This window comes from Mauremys mutica, chromosome 1 (genome assembly GCF_020497125.1).
Source record: "Mauremys mutica isolate MM-2020 ecotype Southern chromosome 1, ASM2049712v1, whole genome shotgun sequence".
Classification (NCBI taxonomy): Eukaryota; Metazoa; Chordata; order Testudines; family Geoemydidae; genus Mauremys; species Mauremys mutica.
The window spans coordinates 328,556,691-328,582,416 of NC_059072.1; the positions used below are offsets into that span (position 1 = coordinate 328,556,691).

General features: G+C 41.6%; 1 protein-coding gene across 2 annotated transcripts in view; it reads left to right on the plus strand.

The window, feature by feature from the left end:
• GUCY1A2 (guanylate cyclase 1 soluble subunit alpha 2) overlaps positions 1-25,726 on the plus strand; it is a 264,368-nt gene that overhangs the window by 31,428 nt on the left and 207,214 nt on the right. For both annotated transcript variants that reach the window (XM_045018738.1, XM_045018748.1), the window contains exon 4: positions 8,082-8,800. In XM_045018738.1, coding sequence (XP_044874673.1) covers positions 8,082-8,800 — 719 coding nt within the window. The remainder of the gene's footprint in view (positions 1-8,081; positions 8,801-25,726) is intronic.

Sequence of the window (25,726 nt, forward strand, 5' to 3'; positions counted from 1 at the left end):
GAATCTTCTGGAATAGCATCCTTGTTGCACAAAGTTGCTTGCCATTTGAAGAGTCACAAGAAGTCAAAACAGAATTAACATAAGCATCAAGAGCTCTGTTTTGATAGGAGTTCCTGATACAGAGAATAAAAGGAAACAAACATAGCATATAATGATGATGATGATTACTTCATTTATTTATTAGGTGTCTGTCACCTTATATCTGGGTACATTAGGGAGGATGGAATGGCCCTCTGGCTAAAGTTGGCTGTATTCTTGGGAAATGTTTTAAATGTCCATGACCAATTTCTTGTTTGACTTTGAGCATGTCACTGAATCTTTCTGTGCTTCAATTCCCCATCTGTAAAATGGGGATAATACTTCCTTTCTTTAATCTTTAACCCTCTAATACCTGTCTGTCCTGTCTATGTGGATTGTAAGTTCCTTGAGGCAGAACTTTCTCATACTATTTGCCCTAGAGCACCTGGGACCAGGTCTCATCTGGCACTGCTAGCCACTATTTTAATACAAATAAATAATTTTACGTGGCTTAGATTAAGAGCAAACATCTCTCCAAAATACAGCAATGCACTGTATGACTCACTACAACACTGAACTTGCTAACCTGAAAGAATCAGAGAAGGGGATAGCGGGAATTTAAATCTGTAGCTACTGGAAAATGTGGACCAAGAGCTTGTTTTACTCTGTGCTCTAAAAGTGGACACATTCAGACTCAGACTTCTACCTGGGGAAGTGAATTTCAGCAACACAGTCTTGCTACTGAGAACATCCTGTCTTCTGCTGCCATGTTTTTCTCAGAGGTGATTATTAGTATTATTTTTTATTTGTATGACCGTAACACCTTGAATTACACCTCTAGTCATGGAGCAGTATCTCATTGTGCTAGGTGCTGTACAAACACAGAACAAAAAGATGGTCACTGGGCAAACATTCCAAGGAGACTGTGCTGAAGTTATGTGTTATACAATGGGGAAGTACCTAGTTCTCTTATTTGACTAGCACTCCTGTAAAAATTTCTGAACTGTTACACTTCACCTTATTTCTCACACCCTAACTACAGTCTGTATAGAAAGTTATGCAAAAATATTTTTGTGTATGAACATGATGAAGAACAACTCCCATCCGCTCCCATCATACAGTTATTGTGGGTTTTGTGAAAGAGGGAAAAATGAAAGGCTGTTTCTGCAAACAAATCATATTTTTGCATTGGAAGTTGACAATATTTTTCTTGGAACATATTTGCAACTTTTCTAAATGGGTGGAATGTCGCCACCATGAATAGCTGTGTTGGCTGTTGGAAGTGATGAAATTTAACCTTGGATCAAATTAATGAACATTTGCAAAAATTTGTTTTCAAATGTGAATACTTGCCAAGTAAAAATGGGTATTTTTGTGCAGCCTTTATTGAGAGAGAAATGACAGGGGACCAGATCCTGTTGGCTTTTAATGGGAGTTGAGCACCTTGCTTACATTTGCATCTTTGAAAACTTCACTGCTTATTTACACTGTGGAACATCTACACCAGAAGTTCTCAACCAGGGGTACATGTATCCTTGGAGGATATGCAGAAATCTTCTAGGGGGTACATCAACTCATCTAGGTATTTGCCTCATTTTACAACAGGCCACAATAAAAGCACAACAAGGTACTTACAAACTAACATTTCATACAGACAATGCCTTATTTATACTGCTCTATATACTATACACTGAAATGCAAGTACAATATTTATATTCCAATTCATTCATTTTATAGTTATATGGTAAAAATGAGAAAGTCAGTAATTTTTCAGTAACAGTCCACTGTGACACTTATATTTTTATGTCTGATTTTGTAAGCAAGTGGTTTTTAAGTGAAGTGAAACTTGGGGGTACTCAAGACAAATCAGACTCCTGAAAGGGAACAGTAGTCTGGAAAGGTTGAGAGCCACTGATCCACACTAAACATGCTGTATGAGCACCTGCTCTTGCTAGAAGTTATCGCCGCTATATAAATGATCACTAAACAGCCTCAAGCAAAAGACCTGGAAATAATTTGTACTGGCAACAATTCTGTTTATCTTTAATAAAAAAAAATAAGCAACTAAAAATCCACTGTAATTATATTCTTAAAAAACGTTCACAGCATGAGTCAATGACTCCTCTGTGACGTGCAAATTTGATACATTGTAAATACCATCTCTTGTTTGTTCTAAATTTACTGTCTTTTAATTTTATTGAGTATCCCCTTGTTTTTGTATTGTTAGAGAAGGTTAAATAATGGACTGGTGAGTCAATTTTAAGTGAATAACTTCATGCGCTCGAAACACTATATATGCCTTCAGCATCATCTTCCTTGTGATAAGAACTGGATGGACCTCAGGAAGCAATCCTAACTGAGTTAAAATTGTTAAAGGCTGCAAAGGGTCTAAAGGGAAACAGATATCAAATGGCAGAGGTGTGTCAAAATCAATTTGTTTTAGAAACAGATGGGGCTTGCTCCTGCATTCAGACTCTGTACAGAGCTCCCATAATTGTGCAGATGATGCACTACACTAATATATAAGTAAAATAGACAAAATTATTTATGTAATTACTGAATTAATGTAATTGCTGAAATTAGCAACTCTATATCAGAAATATGCATATGGCTATAACAATGGATCTCAAACTGCAAACTCTTCAAGGTAATTCTGTGTCTACTGATACTTTGTACAGTGCCTAAAATACTGGAACCCCAATCCAAATCAGAGACTCTAGGTGCTACTATAATATAAGCATTTAATAATGGCAATAGTAAATTGAACAAACTGTAGCAATGGAATTGATACATAAAAATGTCTTGGTAATTAAAAGAATAATGGATACACTTGAATTACAAACCCCACTGGGTGCTGTAGTACTTTGTATTATTAAAAAGAGGAGAAACTGCCAATAGTTAAGAGTTGTTAAAGGCTGTGATATACATAACAACTTGTCAAAGGTCAGTAAATAAAATACAAGACATTTTATATATTCGAGGAAACATGAGAAGCCTTTTGGGATTTCAAGTAAAGTATGACACTAAAAAACCGTTAACTTTTAAGCCTGCAGATGAATTCTCTTTATGTATTTCGAGCCATATTTGCTTACTGAAATGACAAAAATAAGTTTGTTTGTGTATTCCTATTTGTGCTGCAGAGGCAACACAGCTGAAAGGGAATGAACTGGATTCTATTAATGTCTGAGCATTATCAACACACTGTTCTGAAGTTCCAGTCAGTTACACTTATGCAGACCTATTTAAGCAATAGGCTTCCCCATGTGTGAATGAGAGCATACACTGAAGATAGTGGAGTTGCCCTGGTGTTGCAAAGGCCCTGCTTTGGCTTGCAGAACCTCTGTTACTGAAAATGCTGTGTGGGAATAAAATAATTGAGTTTATTTCTAGACTGTCAAGTTGAGTTTCCAGAGCTGGTAGTGTGTGGGGTGGGGAAAATCTTTTTGCTTGTAGCCTGGAACTCACTGAGATGCGGTGATCATGATGTTATTTTTAGTCACTTGTTAGATTAGAACTGCATTTTAAACATTATTAGAAAAATATTATTTTCATTATAAACACAGGTAAAACCAATATTACAGGTAAGCACATGTGGATAAAACTTTTTAACCAACCTTTTCTATTTATGTAAATTTCATTTTTTAGTTTATTAAATTGTACAAGATATCTAGGTAATATATATAGCTCTTAAAAGTAAGTTGTAGTACAGTTTTACAGCTGTGTCAAAACTGTTTGTAAAGATATAAAATGCTTTTACTATGGTTATATGCAGCCAATAAAAATGACCATATAAAAACTATTGTCCAGCTTCCTCCATTTGATACAGAATTTCTCTTTATACTCAAGGTATGCCAAAGTACTTCACAAATTAATTAGATATAGGTCATACTGTCATTTAGAGGCCCATTGATCAGCTAATAAGCACTTGGGTATGTACTGCACCCATCAGAATCCGTTTTAATGAGAGAGTGAATGTTGGTTAAAATATTAGTTTTTCCTATTGTTTTTAAATGGTGTCTTGGAGTCTTCAATTTCTGCCTAAACCACCATCAGATAAAAGCAGAAGAGAGTTGTGTTATGAAGGGGAAATTAAATATTTACTGTAAATCTGCTTCATTGAGGAAACTTTTGTTACACCCACGGGGACAGAACCTAGTCTTTTGTTCATGATATGAATGTTAGAACGGCAAATTGTATCTCACCTCTACCGTTCACTAGATGACACTTCAACTCTCTTAAGGGATATCCCAGATAGTATGTGTTAATATATACCAAGGGAATTGGATGCAATGGAACATGTAGTATTGGCTGCTGTTGTCTCCTTGGTTCACACTACAGGAATAATTGGATGGGTTATAGCTGCTTTGGTATGATCTGTGGCTCAATCCCAGAGTATTTTGTTGTTTTGATCACATCTTTCACCTTCTTATTGATTCTGAACTGCTCGTATGCTGCAATTTCTTTTATGTTAAGAAAGGGACAGAGAATAATACTGAAGATCTGATAATGAGTTTACATAAGTAGATGGTACACTCATACCCCAAACACTGTGTTCAATTTTGGACATTCCCCTGCAAAAATATTGTAGCAGAAATGTAAAAGGATCAGAGAAAGATGATAAAAATAAAGAATCACCAGAAAGACTATGAGAAGAAAGAGAAAAGATTCTCAAAATAGAAGAAAAAGCATGAGGAATACCTGGTTTAATTGAATGGCTACGAATAATGTAGATACTTGTTGCTATAGCATATAATTAACCTGTAGGACTCTCAAAATATTATAACTTAGATGCTGAGAAAAAATGTTTAGAAGGAATTTTTATTAAATCAGTCTTTTATATTAATAATAAAAATATCCACAGACCTACTACTATCCTCTTATTTTGGGATATCAGCCAACTACTAATTACTACAGTTAGGGAGAAGCTTTACCCAAAGCTTGTTATTGCATAATTGGCCATTAGACTATACAGTTTCTCTGAAGCATCTAGTACTAGCCACTGTTGAGACAGAATGCCTTGGCAGATCGACCATTGATTTGATCTGGTATGGCAATTTCTGTGCTTCTAACAATGGTGGTTGTATTTCCTTTTTTATACCTAAACATATTTAACAGGCCTGGGGAAAAAATTGCATTTAAGAGAGAGTGAAAATAACTAAGACTCTCTATACAGGAAATGAATAAGAGGAGAAGAGATAAAGAGAAACAAAAAAATGAACTTTATAGAGATGGACGTGGATTGCAAGAGCAAGGGGATGTTCAGCAAAACAGAAAAGTGGTAGGGTTAAAAGTAGTAAAAGAAAATACTTCATCATACAAGGCACAAATAGTCTCTGGAACTCCATGCCACCAGATATCACCAAGGATAAGAGCTTAGTATGACTGAAAATGGGATAATTATTTTTTGATAATGAGGACATCTAGAGTTACAATACAATTTGCGTGACCTGAAGAAGAGCTCTGTGTAGCTCAAAAGCTTGTCTTTCACCAATAGAAGTTGGTCCAATAAAATATATTACCTCACCCGCCTTGTTTCTCTGAGTTACAATAGTAAATTGTAAAATAAATAAATAAAAAATTCTACATGTATAAACCCTCATGCTTCAGGGCATAAATCAGCTTCTAACTCCTGGGGATTAGGAAGCAACTTTCCCTGCGGAAGGGATATCCCATACCTGCTTACTTCAGGGTTTCTTTCACCCTTCTCTAAAGCATCTGGTCATGAGCATTGTCAGACAAAATTCTGGATTAGAAAAACCACTGGTCTGATCCAGTTTGGCCACTTCTGTTTTTCTATGACTGATTTACTGCTATAATACTCCAGTGGAGCAGGTGTCACGCCACTGATTAACACCTAAAATGTTTAAAAAATAATGGCATATCCTGTGGCCATATCACTGAACCTAATTTCATAAAATAACCCCCATTGGTTGGGGTTGGTACTTGCCTGGAAGATGTTAGAGCCCTGTGTTCTGCAAAAGTAATGGTGGTGATTCAGTAACTGACAGCCTTTCCTCTACTAGGAGGCACTGTACTACTGGAGGTAATCTCTTTTGGATTAGCCATAAAATCACAGTTCTCGCCATTTGTAGTTATAAAAGAGGGCTTTCAACCCAGGTATTCTGGCCAAATGCCAATATGAATAATTATATTCTACTACTTACCTAAATGTATCCTATTAATTTTCCTGCCTAAGTTATTTTTCTTCATGTTCTGTCTTGAGTTGTTAAACTCTGCATGTCACATCCTGGATGTGGGTAAAAAGATCACTACATATAGTTTGTAAATCAGTTTGGATGAAGGGTACTGTGTAAATACCAAACATCAGTAGAATTGGGCAAGATCTTTTGTCTGAAACTTCCTTGGCAACACCAAAATGTTTCGTAAATTTGTATTGGCTTCTGCCAAATTGTTTGTCGGACAAAAAACGCTGAAAAAGTTGAAATGTTTCCTTTTAACATTTTTAAAAAGAAACATTTCATTTTTTAGCTTTTTAAAAGAATTTTTGTTTCTATATTCCATTCAGTTATTTTTTTAAAAAGTCTAAAATAGAAACAGTTTCAGTCTGAGTCAAACATAGCATTTTATTTGACCCACAATGCTTTTTTTAAAAAAAACTTTCTGATTTGCTGAAAATTTTGAAAAACTTCAATTTTGGGTGAATCTGAAATGAGTTTTTTGTTTAATTTTCAGAATTTCCAGCAAATCATAAAATCAGTAATTTGCAGGGGTCTAGTAGTTATAATTATAGCCATGTACTTATTCAAATACTCCTTTGAGATTATTATCAAAGTTTTGTTCTGCAAACAATAGATTAATAACTTCTGCTGTTCTCATGTCTCTGGGCATGAAACTATTTTAATTACATGTTTCTTCCAAGTTCAGAAGCCTATGAGCCATATACATTGTAACTCCTGCATTTGATATAGTGATTAAATGCAAATGATACTTAAAAGAGCATTCCTAGAAAATAGTAGAGAGATGAAAATGTTTAGTCTTCATCTTAAAATGGAATTTTCTAAAGTTGCCTTTAACTAGCAAACCAAAGCAGCATTTGATGCACATTGTCAGTCTGGGATCTTTTTATTGCTGCATTTTTTATTGCCTGTATGCGATGTTTGGTATCATCACCTTTCAATAATGAAAGTCTTTTGAGTTTCTGTGATGGGAACGTGGAAAGATCTAGTACATTAGCGGTGGATGACTCACTAGCCCCTTCACCCTTTGCCACATAAATGCTTTTCCAGGTGGCTAAGCCTGGAAGCATTGTACAAGCTATGTTCTCAAATTCAGGCAATTCAGAGAAAGGGGTTATTTCATCTTATTCTTTAGCAATCCCTAGTGGTCAGTGCAGGAAAAGTATTTCAGGCTCTGAGGCTGTCTTATTTCATGGTTGCAGAGTAAATGCAGCCAGAAAAGGTATATCTGAGTGGCCAGTTGTGGGTTTCACATTGTTCTGTGGAAGTCCTAGGTTTGATTTCCAGTCCCAGTCTTTGACTCAGTGGGGACTTGGAGTGTTGCAGAGACAGGGGGAAGGAGAACTATTATGTTGCTCTGTAGTGATCCCACTGTCCAATTCAAAGGTGGTACTAAAAGATTCTGAAGGAAGTTCTGTCTAGTCATCCTCATTGCAAAGGGTGGTCAGATAATCTGGGAGTGTGTGAGATATAAAGCATGAGGAAAGTGTAAGTCCTCTGGGCTCTAACCCAGAACGAGAAAAGGTAAAAGTGCATGAATCACAAACTGCGGATTATAGAGGGAGATGGGACTGGGGAGTGAGGAAGGAAGATGGACAGGAAAAAAAAAAGCAGTCCAGAATGACGAGATGTGATGCAGACATCTTAGGGTCACCCACAGAGACCAAATGAAATCTGGTAGCTTTTGCCTTAGGGAAATGGGAATCCCACTAGCACGTATCCTTCATGAAGAAGCCTTTAGAATAGGGGACAAATCATAGTCTAGTGGCTGGGGCAAGCCCCAAACAAAAGCAGATTATAAAGGAAAAATGTTGCACAACAATAACCCCACCACGTTGTTGACGTATATTTGCCATTGCTCTATAGGTTTGAAGTTTGAGGAGATGCAAGAAAAATTTGGGGAGGAATTCTTCAATATCTGCTTTGATGAGAATGAAAGAGTTCTTCGCGCTGTAGGTGGCACGCTGCAGGACTTCTTCAATGGCTTTGATGCTTTGCTGGAGCACATTAGAACTTCATTTGGAAGACAGGTCACTCTGGAATCCCCTTCTTTCCTATGCAAAGAGCTCCCCGAAGGCAACCTCATGCTCCACTACTTTCACCCTCATCATATTGTTGGATTTGCAATGATGGGAATGATAAAGGCGGCAGCAAAGAAGATCTACCGTTTGGAAGTGGATGTGGAACAAGTCACGAATGATAAACTGTACGCGGAGGGGTCGAACCCAGGTAATTGCAGCTGTCTTACTTTTATTATCAAAGAACGTGAAAATGCAAATATCACAAAAGCACTTCCACTCGGATCATCTCAGTCTCCCTCAGACCTGAGGATAAGCATCAGCACCTTCTGCAGAGCTTTTCCCTTCCATCTGATGTTTGATCCAAACATGCTGGTGCTCCAGCTTGGGGAAGGCCTTAGGAAGCAGCTCAAATGTGACACTCACAAAACGTTGAAATTCCAGGACTGCTTTGAGATAGTTTCCCCGAAGGTCAGTCCCACATTTGAACGAGTCCTCCTGAGATTATCAACACCATTTGTGATTCGGACCAAACTTGAGGCTTCCGGCTCTGAAAATAAAGATAAGGTAGGAGCATTAATTTAGATGGGGATGTGTGTATATGGGAGGGGCACATTTATTCGGAGTCGAACAGCTCAAGGACTATGCACTACTGAAAGCTCATTTAACCCCCCAAAATAAGGCTTAAGTGGGATGTAAGTGGTTTGGCTCTGGATTGGGATGAATTTCATCCTACATTATTTATAAATGCTGCATGTGGAGTTATTGCAGATACTTTAAATGCCATTCAGAAAATTCTCGGTCACAGGGTTGTGTATTAAAACATTGGTGAAATTCCCAGTGCCTTGGTTTGACATAATGCCTATGTCTAATCCATTAATTTCATTCCAATTTTATTGTAATAATACTGAAAACGACACCATTGAATGTAATTATTCTCCAAGGAATGCAGTTTTGATGTGTTATCTGAAGGGGTTTAACTGTAGGATTCCCATTTACTTTATATATCCTACACAACAATTTGAAAACATACTCTTCTCCATGTCTCTCATGCTGCAGAGATATGGGAAATCTGTAGTAATTAACCACTACAATAAATGATGCCAAATACGATTTATGCCAATCTTGATATAGGAAGCTCTAGTGCTGTCCTATCATAAAACAAGCTCCAAACCAAAGAATATTTGTTTACCTTTGTGCTGAGTGGTGCAAGTGTTCTTAGGTAGGTTTACTCTCCCAGGACCTGGAGATAGTGTGGAGGCTACAAGTGGGCAGATTTTCAAATGAACTCAGCTTCCATTTAGGCACTTAAAATGGCATAGGGCTTATGTAGGTGTAATTAGAGAAATGCAGTATCTGTGTAGACACTACGTTCCTTACATTGGCTGTTGGCTGTTCACTGGAGCTGTGAAAATGACAAGAAAACCGATTCCTGGTTCGCCAGCCCTGCTGCTGCTGGGTATCCTGGCTTGGGTTGTCCTCAGGATCTCCACTCCCCGTGGGGAACCCTTCTGCCCCCCAGAACCCTGGCTCCCCAGCAAGAGCACAGCAGTTGACTGGACTCCGAGCGCAGATCTCCCTGCCTGAAGTGAGAAGCCCCAGGTGGCTTTCCCACCACTTCTGGCTGGGCTTGGGAAGGCGAGAAGCCCAGGGGGGCAGTTGAGATCCTGGTGGGGAACTGCATGGAGCTGAGAGCCTTGGCTCTCAGCCCCCACACTATCTCTCTTCAGTCGGTGGAAGTGCTCCTCATGAGGACATGCACCACTGACAGAAGGAGAATAGTCTGGACATCAGTCCACGCAGTAATTACTACTGTGACTGTAAGTCGACCTAACATAGCGTCGACTTAAGATTATAACGTAGACATGTTCTTAGTGGGTTACAGATTGTTGTAATAAGCCATAAATACAGTCTCTTTATTAAGGCCATTATTTTTAGTGTCTAGTGAAGTTAAGAATATAAATTCCCAGACTCATCTTTTGAAAATGTTGAGCAGGTTCCGTTTGAGGATGAGGACTGATAGGTTAGATATGGAGTGATCACTTTGGGAAAAGTGTTCACCCATGGGTAATATGGCATTCTTGTTTTACCATTTTTCTGTGTGAGTTCATTCAATAGTGTAGTGATTGTCTCGTTTCACCCACATAGTTGTTATTGGGGCATTCAGTGCACTGGGTGAGGTACAGCACATGTTGTGATAGGCATGTATAGGACCCATGGATCTTGAAAGGTGTGTTGTGGGGGGAGTTGTGGGTAGCACTGCAGGAGTTTTAATGAGCCACTTCCCCTTGAATGGTCCCTTTTATAATATCTCTTAAACTAAGGCTTTGTCTGCACTGCGCAGCTTTTAGCAACATGACTGCATTGCTATAGCCATGCTGCTAAAAGATGCACAGTGTAGCTGCTGTTTGTCAGCAGGAGAGAGCTCTCGTGCTTACAAAAACATGCCACCCCCAACGAGAGTGCTCCTGCTTACAAAGCACTGTTCACACTGATGCTTTTCGTCGGTAAAACTTTTGTCGTTCGGGAGCGCGTGTTTTTTTAACGCCCCTGAACGGCAGAAGTTTTGCCGATGAAGTTCCATTGTAGATAAAGCCTAAACTAACAGAACTAAACAATATGTTCCATCTTGTATTTAGCCGTGACACTCCTGAGTATCTTTCCCAGACCTGAAGATCTCTATAGCTTGAAAGCTTAACTTTTACCAACAGAAGTTGGTTCAGTAAAAGATATTACCTCACCCACCTTGTCTCTCTAATATCCTGGGATCACATGGCTACAACACTGCAAACATAATAATGATAGTAGGAGCTTTATATTAGCTGACATATTTGCAAGTATGCATTTACAAAGGTGTTTTCTATTTTAGTATTTAAGAAATAAAGAAAAGGTTTAACATTTTCCAGCTACATATGTTTTTCCTCATGGTTTTTTTGAATGAAGTTTTAGAGTAATTATAAATTTCATTTCAAACAGGATATTTCTCGAATTCTTTCTGTGAGTTTACCCAGATTTATTATTCACACCCTACATTTCTTTTCACAATTGGGGCTATTCCTAAAACATAAATGTTTTACATGGTTTGCCTTCTTGAGGATAAGGTTATCAAACATGGATATTATACAAATGGAGATGTCCTGGTCTAGATAAGACCCTCTTAGGGGATTGTCTCTTGACTAGGGTTGCCAATTTTGATAGGACGTAGTCTTGGATGTTTCATCACATGACATAATCTTTAATTAAAAATGAATCTTTAGTTCCTGGAGACTCCAGGACAATCCTGGAGGGTTGGCAGGAGTAAGTATTATCCATTCTAGACCCCCTCTGATAGGTGTTTAACCTGTTTTTATAAACCTCCAGTGATGAAGATTCCACAATCGCCCTAGCTAATCTGTTCCAGTGCTTAACTACCCTGACAGGAAGTTTTTCCTAAATCTCCTTTGCTGCAATTTAACCCTCCTACTTCTTATCCTGTCCTTAGTGTTAAGGAGAACAATTTATCACCCTCCTCTATGACAACCTTTTACATACTTGAAGACTGTGATGTCCCTCCTCAGTCTTCTTCTCCAGATTGAAAAAATATGGGTTTGTTTAATCTTTCCTCATAGGTCGTGTTTTCTAGAACTTTAATAATTTCAATTGCTTTCCTCTGGACTTTCTCCAATTTGTTCATATCTTTCCCAAAGTGTGGAGCCCAGAACTGGGTACAATACTGAGCTGAGGTCTTATTAGTGTTGAGTGGAAGAATTACTTCCTTTCTTTTGCTTACAACACTCATTCTAATTCATCCTAGAATGTTTTCTTTTTTTGCAACAGTATTACATTGTTGACTCATATTTATTTTGTGATCCATTGTAACCCTCTATATTTTTCTAATTTGTTTTTGAGACGGTCATGTGAGACAATATCAAAGCCTTAGTAAAGTCGAGATGTATCACATCTACCACTTCCCTTCTATCTACTAGGATTGTTACCCTGTCAAAGAAGGATATTAGGTTGGTTTGACATTAGAGTTACAATCTATTTGTTATATCAATTAAACTTTTATCAGATATTCTGTACAAAGCACAAATTTCAGTATCCAATATGTCTTTTAAACATATCAGAAAGAAAAATAGTAGAAACGATAAGGCAAGGTGAAATTTAAACTGCAGCTTTTCTGAATTCATATAACACTTTTTAAACATGGTTTATGGATAAGGAGAGGTTACCTTCCTGACATTTGCTTGTTGTTGGTGACAGAGGTGTTATTATAAAGTCAAGCTTCCTGGCTATAACATACTTGTGGCTTTATTGTAATGTTCAGTAAAAGTGCAAACAAGTTCATAACAACTTAATATAAAAAGGAAGTTATAATAATTTTGCAGCAATACTGAGGTATGTCCACCATACGTAACTTGCTATAAGACAGGTTTGCCAGACCTGTAGCTCTTTTCTGGACCCTTTCCAATTTGTCATCATCCTTTTGTGATGATGGACATCAAAACTGGAAGCCGTACTCCAGTAATTCCTCATAGGCTAGCTGGGGGGTGGGTACCGATATTTCTTCCTGTTGTAACATGAAGCCATTTAAAAAGGTAACAAGTCACGGAGTTAGGCGATTGTTCTGTTTTGTGGACTGGGGCACTCCCTATTTGCAGGAGTCACATCCTATCAGCAACTATCTGTTTCAGAATATTGCTTTTAGAGAATTCTGAGTTGGTGAATATCTCCACACTTCTCAGACTTTGCTTACTGTTCCTTAAATAGATAGCTCTTTCAAAACGATTTAAAGACTTTATGGTGCCTCATTTAATTTTTGAAAAGTATAATTTATATAAAAAGTAGTATTAATACATATCCTTCACACACATACATACTGTATATCTGGTAGAGATATCCATGTAATAAATCAAGCCATGTGCTAAATCAGGGATAGGCAACCTATGGCACTCGTGCCAAAGGCAGCACGTGAGCTGGTTTTCAGTGGCACTCACACTGCTGAGTACTGGCCACCGGTCTGGGAGGCTCTGCATTTTAATTTAATTTTAAATTAAGCTTCTTAAACATTTTAAAAACCTTATTTACTTTACATGCAGCAATAGTTTAGTTAAATATTATAGACTTATTATAGACTTATAGAGACCTTCTAAAAACGTTAAAATGTATTACCGGCACGCAAAGCCTTAAATTAGAGTGAATAAATGAAGACTCGGCACACCACTTCTGAAAGGTTGCCAACCCCTGTGCTAAATTGTGGGATCATGTATAAGGATATTTACAGAGATTATATTACAAGTCCTATCTTAGAAATATCTCAAGAAGATTATGTGATGGAATCCCAGGCATGCAATCATGGGAACGTGGTACTGCTATGCTCCCTTTACTCTCCAGGTAGATTTTAAGATAAATTTTAAGATTTTAATATAGATCTTAAGATTTTAAGATAAATTTTAACTAATGGACAAAAAGTCGGAGTTAGTTACCAAAATAAAATAAAATATAAGCACGGAGTCTAAACTCTCAAACCTATTAGACTGGGCAACATCTAGATTAAGCAGTTTTTCTCACCCCACTGGATATTGCAATTCATAGTACACAGATTTCATCCTTGAAACCTGGGCCAGTCACTTCTGTTGGAGTCTTCAGTATTCTCTGAGTGTCCTTGTTGCTAGTTGCAGTGTAGATGGGAGGAGGGGGGGAAGAGAGAGGCCAAGCATGGCCCCCCTGCATTCGGTTTTTTACCCTCAGTCCCATATGCTTGGAGAACATGTCCAGGCATGTCTGGTGGGCATTGCTGAGTCCCCAGGCAAAGTTGAGCAATTCCCCTGCTGTGGCCTTATACAGGTGAGTCATTGAGTTGTAGCTCCCTTGCTGGACAATGGCTGTTAATGGTTGTTTGACACTCGCCCGGGTGTTGGCTGCTTTCCTTGGCATTGTCTCTGGAGAGCTAGTATCTGGGTGCTTCCCAAACCCACAGCATATTTTAGTAACAATCATAGTATACATTCTCATAACTTCATATGCATTAATGATATACATATTTAGATAGAAAAATGACTTTCAGCAGATCATAACCTTTCCCCTGATACCTCACATGGCCTGCCTTATATGCAATATCCCAATTATATATAAATGAGGAATATGGGGGTTACAGGTTGCCCCCCCAAGGAATAGAATGTAACACACCCCTTACCCCAAACTACCATTTTTGGCATAGTACAAGTAGCAAATTGTTCAAAACTGTACACGAAAGAGGGGCTTGTCCACCTGTGGTATTTGATTTTCCATCGTTGTCCATATCATTCTCTCATGTTACTTAAATGCAAATGTTACCAATGGAAAACAATATGATCCAGTCCTTTCAACAATCCAAGTGCAGCATTTCCATTCTGTTTGTTGACTACATGCTGTGTAAAAAGAGTATTTTCTATTTTTTCTTCTCAATGTACTGCTTTTTTATTTAATTTTTCCCTTTGTTTTTAGGTGAAGGGACAGGATAGTTATTTATGTAGTGCCTAAAATTGAGCTTTTCACTTTAGACACAAATAGAAAACACACTATCACCACATCTTACTTATTTGCTTGGTTGGTTTTTTGTTTGTTTGTTTGTGTTGTGGTAGCACCTAGTAACCACAGTCATGGACCAGGATTCCATTGTGCTAAGCATTGTACAAACACAGAACAAAAAATTGTCCCTTCCTCAAGACTATACAATCTACAGCTTGCAGTCTAAAACTTTTGACAATATTCAGTTAGGGCCCTACCAAATTCATGGCCATGAAAAACGCATCACGGACCATTAAATCTGGTCTCCCCGCATGAAATCTGGTCTTTGTGTGCTTTTACATTATACTATTTCACAGGGGAGACCAGTGTTTCTCAAATTGGGGTTCCTGACCCAAAATGGAGTTGCAGGGGGTCACAAGGTTATTTTAGGAGAGCTGTGTATTGCCACCTTTACTTCTGCGCTGCCTTCAGAGCTGGGTGGCCGGAGAGCAGCAGCCGTTGGCCGGGCACCCAGCTCTGAAGGCAACACCCTGCCAGCAGCATCACGGAATTAAGGGTGGCAATACTATACCATGCCACTCTTACTTCTGCACTGCTACCTTAGGAGCTGGGTGGCCAGAGAGTGATGGTTGCTGACTGAGGGCCTAGATCTGCAGGCAGCGGTGCAGAAGTAAGAGTGGCAATACCATACTATGCCATCCTTACTTCTGCACTGCCGCTGGTGGCGACTCTGCCTTCAGAGCTGGGCTCCCGGCCAGCAGCCACCACTCTCCAGCTGCCCAGCTCTGAAGACAGCGCTGCCATCAGCAGCAGTGCAGAAATAAGGGTAGCAGTACCGCAGGGCTTCCCCCCCAACTCCTTTTTGGGTCAAGAGCCCTACAATTACAACACCATGACATTTCAGATTTAAATAGCTGAAATCATGAAATTTACGATTTTAAAAATCCTATGACTGTGAAATTGACCAAAATGGACCGTGAATTTGATAGGGCCCTATTCATAGTATTTTCAGTCCTTTGTCATGTGAAAAGCCTGCTATGCTACTAAATATTTTTCTGTATGTTTTGCAATATTTTCAATCTCTGCTATACTTTTTGTGTGGGAAGGAAGGTGGAATAACCAAGACTTCAGTTCTGCAAAAGTGTAAGTACTTACTTACCTTTAAGCATGTGAGTAATTTCATTGATTTTAATGGGATTACTCTCATGCTTACAGTTAAGCATGCACATAAGTATGTGCAGAATCAGGGCCCAATTTGTACATGTTAATCCACAAAGAGGTGTAATAGAATTCTATAATAATTCAGATGAGGGTATGTGATCACACCTATAGTAATATGTTCTGTATAATTTTCAATCTCTTTTTAAAGTATGTACTTGTTTAACTTCATCACTGAGGTATCTACAATGACAGCAGTCTTTTCATTGATCTGATCCAGAAAATACAGATTTTTCTATATGACCAATTATTTTTGAGTTGATTTGATTATTTTTACTTATGTGAACACTTTATATTTGTCCAAGTTCAATGTAATCTGCCTTCAAAGTCACCAATCTCCTGATGTGTCTAAATCCCCACTGTTATTTATATTCATAGATTCCAAGGCCAGAAAAGACCACTGTGATAATCTAGTCTGACCTTCTGTATAACACAGGCCATAGAACTTCCCAAAATAATTCCTACGTCATATTATTTAGAGAAACATTTAATCTTGGTTTAAAAATGGTTAGTGATGGAGAATCCACCACAACCCTTCATAAGTTGTTCCAATGGTTAATTACTCTCACTGTAAAAATGTATGCCTTATTTCCAGACTGAATTTGTCTAGCTTCAATTTCCAGCCATTGGATCATGTTATACCTTTCTCTGCTAGATTGGAGAGCCCATTATTAAATATTTTCCCTCATGTGGATACCTACAGGCTGTAATCACGTCACCCCTTAACCTTCTCTTTGTTAAGCTAAACAGATTGAGCTCCCTGAGGCCTGGTCTACACTAGGACTTTAATTCGAATTTAGCAGCGTTAATTCGAACTAACCGCTCAACCGTCCACACCAGGAAGCCATTTAATTCGAACTAGAGGGCTCTTTAGTTCGAATTTGGTACTCCACCCCGACAGGTGGAGTAACGCTAAATTCGACATGGCTAGCTCGAATTAGGCTAGGTGTGGATGCAAATCGAACTTAGTAGCTCCGGGAGCTATCCCACAGTGCACCACTCTGTTGACGCTCTGGACAGCAGTCGGAGCTTGGATTCTCTGACCAGCCACACAGGAAATGACCCGGGAAAATTTGAATTCCTTTTCCTGTCTGGGCACTTTGAATCTGACGTCCTGGCTGGACATCGGGGCGAGCTCCGCAGCACCTGCAACGATGCAGAGCTCTCCAGCAGAGGAGTCCGGCCAATCCAAGAATAGAAAGAGGTCCCCAACATGGACAGACCGGGAAGTCCTGGATCTGATCGGTGTGTGGGGCGAGGAGTCTGTGCTGTCGGAGCTGCGCTCCAGCAAGCGGAATGCAAAGACCTTCGAGAAGGTCTCCAAAGCAATGATAGAGAAAGGATACAGCCAGGATGCAATGCAGTGCCACGTGAAAATCAAGGACCTGAGACAAGGCTACCAAAAAGTCAGAGCGGCAAACGGACGCTCCGGAGCCCTGCCCCAGACATGCCGCTTCTACGAGGCACTGCATGCCATTCTAGGTGGGTCTGCCACCACTGCCCCACCAGTGACCGTGGACTCAGTGGATGGCATAGTGAACCTGGACAGTTCCTCCTCGATGTTCGCCGATGTGGAAGATGAGGAAGGGTCTGTGGAGGACGGTGCAGGCGACAGCCAACACAATACCGCTTTCCCTGACAGCCAGGATCTCTTCATGACCCTCACAGAGATCCCCTACCAACCCTCCCCGGCCGTTAACCTGGACTCTGAATCAGGGGAAGGATCAGGCGGTAAGTGCTATAAACATGTAAACATTTATTTTTTATAAAACAGGTATAAAAAAATAGAAATACTATATATAAAATTTTCAATGAAAAACTATATGAAAAGTAGGTCCACACATATAGGGATTGAACAATAATCCTCCAGGGACAATTCAAGAAAGGTCTCATTTAGGTCCTCGAAAAGCCTCCGCAGGAGGTTCCTGGGGAGAGGTGCCTTGTTGGGTGCTCCGTGGAAGCACACTCTTCCGCGCCAGGACATCCTTATGTAGATGGGAATCATCGCCTCCACAAGCATGGCCGCATATGGTCCTGGTCTCTGCAGGGCTTCCCTTAGCATCCGCTCTTTGTGACTCCGAGGGACCCGCCTCAGGGTGATCTCGTTCATGAAATGCTGCATCTAATTAGGGCAATTAGTGTATTGTTACTGTTGTGAATGGTTGACTTTTACTTTGCATAACAATGACCCTCGCTTAACAGCCACGTGTTGTAGGCCACATAGGAAAAGCATACATTGATCTTTCCCGTGCACTGGCGGGAGTGGCTGGAAAAGGGTCAGAGTATATGATTTCCAGATTGCCTTTAGCGGGAGGGCACAGCTATCCATTAACTGATAAGCAGAATGTACTGTAAGGCTTACCAGGACTGTCTGCTAGACGGATTCAGCTGTCTCTCCCCACTTGTCCGCTCTCCTGTGCAATGCCGCAGCCAATGAGAGCGTATTCCGAAATCTCGAACTTGTCCTGAGATCTCGTGAGACTTGTTGCCCTGTATAGTCTTGTTCAGAGAAACTGACTAGACTGTGTTCACTGTTCGCAAACATGTATCTGTTCAAGGAAATCACTTACTTTTCCCATCACACAGCTTCGGCTCTTTCCCGGACTGCCCCGGCATCCCCCTCGCAGAGGCTGGCTCAGATTAGGCGGCGAAAGAAAAAGACTAGGGACGAGATGTTCGCGGAACTGATGGCTTGCTCCAGAGCCGAGGCGGCAGAGCAGAGACAGTGGAGGGAGACCCTATGTCAACAGCATCGCACACACATAGAACGGGAGGACAGGTGGCAGCAGGAAGACCAGTAGGCGACTCAAACGCTGCTTGGGCTAATGAGGGAGCAAACGGACATGCTCCGGCGCCTTGTTGATGTTCTGCAGGACCGCGGGCAGGAGGACAGAGCCCCCCTGCAGTGTATCTGCAACCGCCCTTCCCCCGCCAAGAAGTCCTGCCCCCCCCTCACCCAAAAGTACAAGACGGAGGGGCGGTAGGGGCCGTGAGAACTGTCACTGCACCACTGCATAGCGCTAATGTACCACACACCTCTCACGCTATAAATTTGTAGAAGTGCTTCCCTTACAGGCTCACCCAGTCCCAAATCCAAGTTTCATCCCCCCAGTGTGTATTAGATTATTAAAAGCTGTTTGCTGTTATTCACTGTTTCGGTCACGTCTTTCGTGTCAGAGGATTTTTTTGTGTATGGGGGGGGAGGGGATTTATAATTGCACAGTATAGCCTACATTACCAGGGTACAGACTTGGGGGCATGATCAACTGCAGGGCACACACACACTGCAGTCAGTAGGCACCAGGGTCACTCTGTGTGGTGTATGCTGCCCCGGGTCATTCTGTGATGTGTATGCTTGTCCAGGGTCCTAGCGCCTGCCACCCCCTTAATGTTAAGGCACGCTGCCTTTACCATGCACTTCCACCGTAGCAACGAGCCTCTCCACTGCCCTGAGCCCCAACAAGAGCCCTCATCCACGGACAGATACTCACCCTTCCCCCTCACCCCTTCCTACGCCCAAACCCGCAGCCCACTGCCGTCATCCAAACCCCTATCCAAAGAAGGCACCACTCGCCCCTTCCTGCAAACCCACCCCTTCCTGCAAACCCTCCCCTTCATGCACAACCACTTGCAACCGTCCCCCACCCCAGAGACCTATGTAGGAGCAGGAGGATGTCATTCCTCTATGGAACAAGCGGTCTGTACATCAGTGCACACCACGTGCCCAGCACAGTATGCGTCCATGTTTCAACACCTGAACAGAAATGCAAAGTAAAACAAAGATTTATTAATAATGAGTGTTACAATTAATTTGCTTTAAAACGTGCTTTGGAAGTGGGGGAAACTTGGAGAACGGGGTATGTAACCGCAGATCGAAATCGACACATACAGACACAGGCCCAGGGTCAGTTTCTCTTGAAAGCAAGTGGAGAGTCATAGGTTACCCTGCTCTCCGAGGAAACTTGCTTTCAAAGCCTCCCGGATACACAGCGCTTCCCGCTGGGATATTCTCTCGGCACGGGTGTCTGGCTGAGCGTAAACTGCAGCCAGGCGATTTGCCTCAACCTCCCATCCGGACAAAAAGGTCTCGCCCTTGCTCTCACAGAGATTGTGGAGCACACAGCAAGCAGCAATAACTGCGGGGATATTCTTTTCGCTGATGTCCGAGCGAGTCAGTAAGCTCCGCCATCTCCCCTTGAGACGTCCGAAAGCACACTCCACCACCATTCTGCACTTGCTCAGCCGGTAGTTGAAGAGTTCCTTCTCTCTGTCCAAGGCGCCTGTATAGGGCTTCATGAGCCAGGGCATTAGCGGGTAGGCTGGGTCCCCGAGGATCACTGTAGGCATCTGCACATCCCCAACCGTTATTTTGTGGTCCGGGAAGAAAGTACCTGCCTGGAGGCGTTTAAACAGACCAGAGTTCCTGAACACACGCGCGTCATGAACCTTGCCCGCCCACCCAACGAAGATGTTGGTAAAACGTCCCCTATGGTCTACCAGTGCTTGCAGCACCATTGAAAAGTAGCCCTTTCGGTTAATGTACTCGCTGGCCTGGTGGGCTGGTGCCAGGATAGGGATGTGAGTCCCATCTATAGCCCCACCGCAGTTTGGGAATCCCATCGCGGCGAAGCCATCTATGATGTCCTGGACGTTTCCGAGAGTCACTACCTTTGAGAGAAGTTGCTCAACGATTGCGTGGGCTACTTCAATCACAGCAACCCCCACGGTAGATTTGCCGACGCCAAAGTGGTTCGCTACTGACCGGTAGCTGTCTGGCGTTGCAAGTTTCCAGAGGGCTATGGCCACTCGCTTCTGCACACTCAGGGCTGCTCGCATCCGGGTGTCCTGGCGCTTCAGGGCAGGGGACAGCAAGTCACAGAGTTCAAGGAAAGTGCCCTTACGCATCCTGAAGTTTCGCAGCCACTGTGATTCATCCCAGACCTGCAGCACTATGCGGTCCCACCAGTCCGTGCTTGTTTCCCGGGCCCAGAATCGCCGTTCCACACCATGAACTTGACCCATTGCCACCATGATCTCCACGGCGCGGCGTACCCTGCTTTGTGAGAGGTCTGCGCCACTCTGTGAATTCCTGTCCTCACCGCGCTGCCGGAGCCTCCTCGCACGATTTCTCAGCAGCTGACTGTGGAAGAGGTGGACGATAAGGTGCGAGGAGTTGACAACGGCCATAAGTGCAGCGATGATCGCAGCGGGCTCCATGCTCGCAGTGCTGTGGCGTCCGCGCTGTAACCGACCAGAGAAGGGCGCGAACAGATTTCCCGCCGGAGCTTTCAGGGAGGGAGGGCGTGATTGACAGTTCAATGACAACAGTTACCCAAAAGCACCCTCGACACATTTTTCCCCCAGGAGGCATTGGGAGCTCTACCCAGCATTCCAATGGGCAGCGGGGACTGCGGGAACTGTGGGATAGCTTCCCACAGTGCACCGCTTCGAAAGTCGATGCCGGCCCTGTTAATGTGGACTCAGAAATTCGAATTAGTGTATTTACTGTGGATACACAAATTCGACTTCATAAGGTCGAATCTACAAATTCGACTTAAGTAGATTCGAAATAGTCTTGTAGTGTAGACAAGGCCTGAGTCTCTTGTTATGAGGAATGCTTTCTAATCCTTTAATCATTCTCGTGGCTCTTCTTTCAGCTCTACTATTTATCAGTCTCCTTGAAATGTGGGCATCTGAACTAGACACAGCATTCCAACAGCAGTCACACCAGAGCCAAAATAGAGAAGTAAAATGACCTCTGTACTCCTGCTCGAGATTTTCCTTTGTATGCATCCCAGGAGTGTATAAGCTCTTTTGCCATAGGATCACCCTGAGAGCACATGTTCAGATGATTATCCACTATGATTCCAAAATCTTTTTCAGAGTCACTGCTTCCTAGGATAGAGGCCCCCATCCTGTAAGTAAGGCCTGTGTTCCTTGTTCCTAGATGTATACATTAAAACACAAATGGTTGGCTTGCTCTGAATGAGTGACCTGTCATCTTCATTATTTACCAGTCCAATTTTTGTGTCACCTGCAAACTTTATCAGTGATGATTTTATGTTTTCTTCAGTATAAGGTTGTGATAAATGAGGGTGGAGGGGTAGCTCCCTTTTATGAACACCCACCCAGCCAGTAGCTATAAAATCCCTCTTAGTAGCTGTTCTCTAATTGCTCTACCTGTAAATGGTTAAAAAGTCTCACTGCTATGCAGAAATAAAAGAAAGTGAGTGGGCATCTGGCCAAAAGAGCCAATGGGAAGGCTAGAACTTTTTAAAATTGAAGAACGACTCCCGTTTTGTCTGTCTGTTGTTGTTTTCCTGGGGAGAGGAGGACAGGGCAGCAGCTATGCTGTAAGAAGCTTGGGCCAGGTATGAAAAATTATCAGTATCATACCTAGAAACTACTCATTTAAACCCCCAGATATGTAAGTAGATCAGGAAATGTCTAGGAAGATGTGATTAGGTTTATCCCTTTTATTTCTTTATGTCTTGTGGATTCCTCTGTGCTAACCCCAGGTGCTTTTGTTTTGCTTGTAACCTTTAGACTGGACCTCAAGAAAGCTATTCTTGGTGCTTAGTCTTTGTAGTTTCTCTTTTAAAATCTAGCAATAGCCTGAGTTCCCAAATGTACTTTCTTCTTTAATTTTTTAAAATAAAATTTACCTGTTTTAAGAACAGAATTGAATTTTTGTGTCTTAAGAGGTTTGTGCACATGTTGTTTAATTAGGTGGAGGCAACAGCTGATTTCCTTTTTTTTTCTTTCTCAGCTCTTCCTCAGAGGGATGGGGAGTGAAAGGGCATGAGGGTATCCCAGAGGAAGGCTCTCAAAGGGGTTCTGCACTTGGGTGGTGGCAGCATCTACCAAGCCAAGGTCAGAAAAAAGCTGTAACCTTGGAAGTTTAATATAAGCCTGGAGTGGCTAGTATTAATTTTTAGAATCCTTGTGGGCCCCCACCTTCTGCACTCAAAGTGCCAGAGTGGGGAGTTAGCTTTGACAAAGGTCAAGAAGCAATCCTTGCAGAAGCCCACTGCAAACACTTCCACGTGATGACAATTCGCTGTTTACACTGACATTTTGAGACCTATCAGTTAGCCAGTTTTTAATCCATTTAATGTGTGCCATGTTAATTTTATATTGTACCAAGTCCAATGTCTTACAGAAATCTAAGCATATTACATCAATACTATGACCTTTGTTAACCAAACTGGTAATCTCACCCAAAAATACATCAAGCTAGTTTGATGGGATCTATTTTCCATAAACCCATGTTGATTTGTATTTATAACATTACTCTTCTTTAATTCTTTATTAATCAAGTCCCATTATTGTGGTAGTGCCCAGAGGTCCCAGTCAGGATGTTGTTCTATTTCTTGTACAAATATTCTGTAATTTCTCAAAATTCATAGTACTTTTTACTTACTGGAGAAATTTTATGCAACTAGCAAACTAAATCCACATGCTGTCTAATTTTTCCATATCAGTAATAAATCCCCTAAATAGCAAAGGTCCCAAATACCATTCCCTCAGGTACCTCACTGTCTACTGCCTTCTCTCCACTTTGAGGGCAGCCATTTATTAAAAATCTTAGAGCCAGATAGATATACCCTTACTCATGTTGAATAGCACCTTACTTCATGAGTAGTCCTACTGTAGTCAATGGAACTACTCATGCAGTAAGGCATTATTCAAAGTGAGCAAGTGTATCAGTAAAAGGCATAGAACAAAGTGGGAAAATTCTTATACCACGAGCACTTTTCATGAGAAGATGAAATGAAGTTTAATTATTTTTTAAGTGATATTAGGACATGCCCCCTCACCCTGTGTTTTTAACTAGTTTCTTATTGGGACATCTAAGGAATTTGGTCACATGGGTCACTTTTAGGTAATATTTTATTGACTTTTTCAAAGCACTCTAAAAGGTTTGAAAAACCTGATTTTCCACATAGAAGCCATGCTGATCAATTCATGCTAATCCAAGTGTTTTACTCTTTTTTGGTGTCACTGATGCTCAGATGGGAACTTCTTAGGAGTTCTGTTGTCATCCTTTTAGAATAAGAGTAAAATTATAATCTCCAAAACTAATTGTTATTTTAAAAGTTATGTTACATTTCCTGGTTAGTGTTATGTTGCATTTCCTGCATTTATCTGCTATTCCTTTCCTGCAGCAGATATTACCTGTTCTTTTTCGAGTGCTTGCTCATGTCCATTCCATGCTAGGTGTGTGTGTGCCACACTTTTGCCAGAGATTTTTCCATCACTGGTATCAGTCAGGCTGGCTCTAGTGCCCTCAGGAGCTGCGTGCTTCTGCGCCGGTATAAGGGGCACTACCAGTCCCACACCCTCTGAGTTCCTTCTTACCGCCTCTGACGGTTGCAGGAACATCTCCTCTTCCTTCATCAAGGTCCTTATCAGTGGTTTCTTCTTTGATAGTTTAGTCTATAGTTTAATTACAGTGTATATATTGTAAATAGTATTAGTGTAGATAGTACCCCCTTATCATTGAGGGGCTCTCTTCTCCCCTGGGGCTGGACATGACCCAGTCCCCAGACTTCAAATCCTGTGCCTCCTGTGGCAAGCCTATGCCCGTGAGGGACTCACACTCCAATTTTCTGAAGTTCTGGGAGAATCTCACGTGAAAGCTAGCTGCCAAATTTGTCTGGACTTTAAGCCTCTCACAAAGAAGGACAGAGCAATCAGACTTCAGGCTGTCCTAATGGAAGCTGCTCTTAGACCAGTTTTGTAACCAAGCTGCTTGGATTTGGGACCAAGCACTTTGGGCTTGGTGTGAAGCACTCCTCCAGCACTGCACGCATCCTGGCACTGCTCTCCATCTCCGCTGCCAAGGAAGAAGCACAAAAAGCAGTACATGGACAGAGGGCACTCGCTGGTTCCGAAGAAAGGCAAGCCAGGGCACAGCAAGGGAGTGCTACCCGCGTTGGGTCACTCCTTCACCCCCGGACACATGGTGGCACTGTAGATTTTGCCAAGATTGTTGAGTCTGGTGCTGATACTGGGAAGTCATCGCAGTACCAGCAGAATTGCGGTGCCTTCAACCCTGAAGGCAGTTGCAGTGGCCAGAGACTTGCTGTCGCTCCTGGTCCCTTGGAGCAGGAGAGAGCATGATTCTTCAAGCTCCTTCCCAGAACTGGCCCCTCCAGTACCTTCTGCAGGCAAGCTAACTCTTCTGTCCTCTGCAAGGTCATCCCCGGTCCTCCACCAGTCACTGGATGCACAGCACCATCACTCTTAACTTTCTCCCTAAAAATGTAGGTGGAGACTTTAAAGGCACAAAGGCAAATTAGGCAGACAACCTCCATTGAAATTCAGTGCTTCCTAACTACTCTTCGTGCCTTTGAAAATCTTCTCCTTTACCTCCATCAAGGCCACATTTCATTTTCCCAAGAAAAGTGGTCATGGTTTAGGAATTTCCCCACTGTCTTCTATGGTAAAGACTTCAAAATATTGGCTTATGAAAGTCCTGGAAACAAAACTCTGTACATAAAACAGGCACAAGGTAGGCAGTGCAAGCTCCTCATTCCGCCTTTTCAATATGTCTCAACCAGATCAGAAGGAAAATTCTAGGGTAGTTTTCTCCTTGCACATTTAGTCTTTCTGTGCATACCAAGACAGGCCTATTTGTGATGTGGACATCTTTCTCCTTGGAACTGGAGTGAGACCATTAGCTTATTTCACCCTGTGGGATTGTTGGGAAAGAGATGCACAATTCTCTTCCTCATTCCATCCCATGGTTTATCCCCTCCCCACATGTGGATCTCTGGGGTC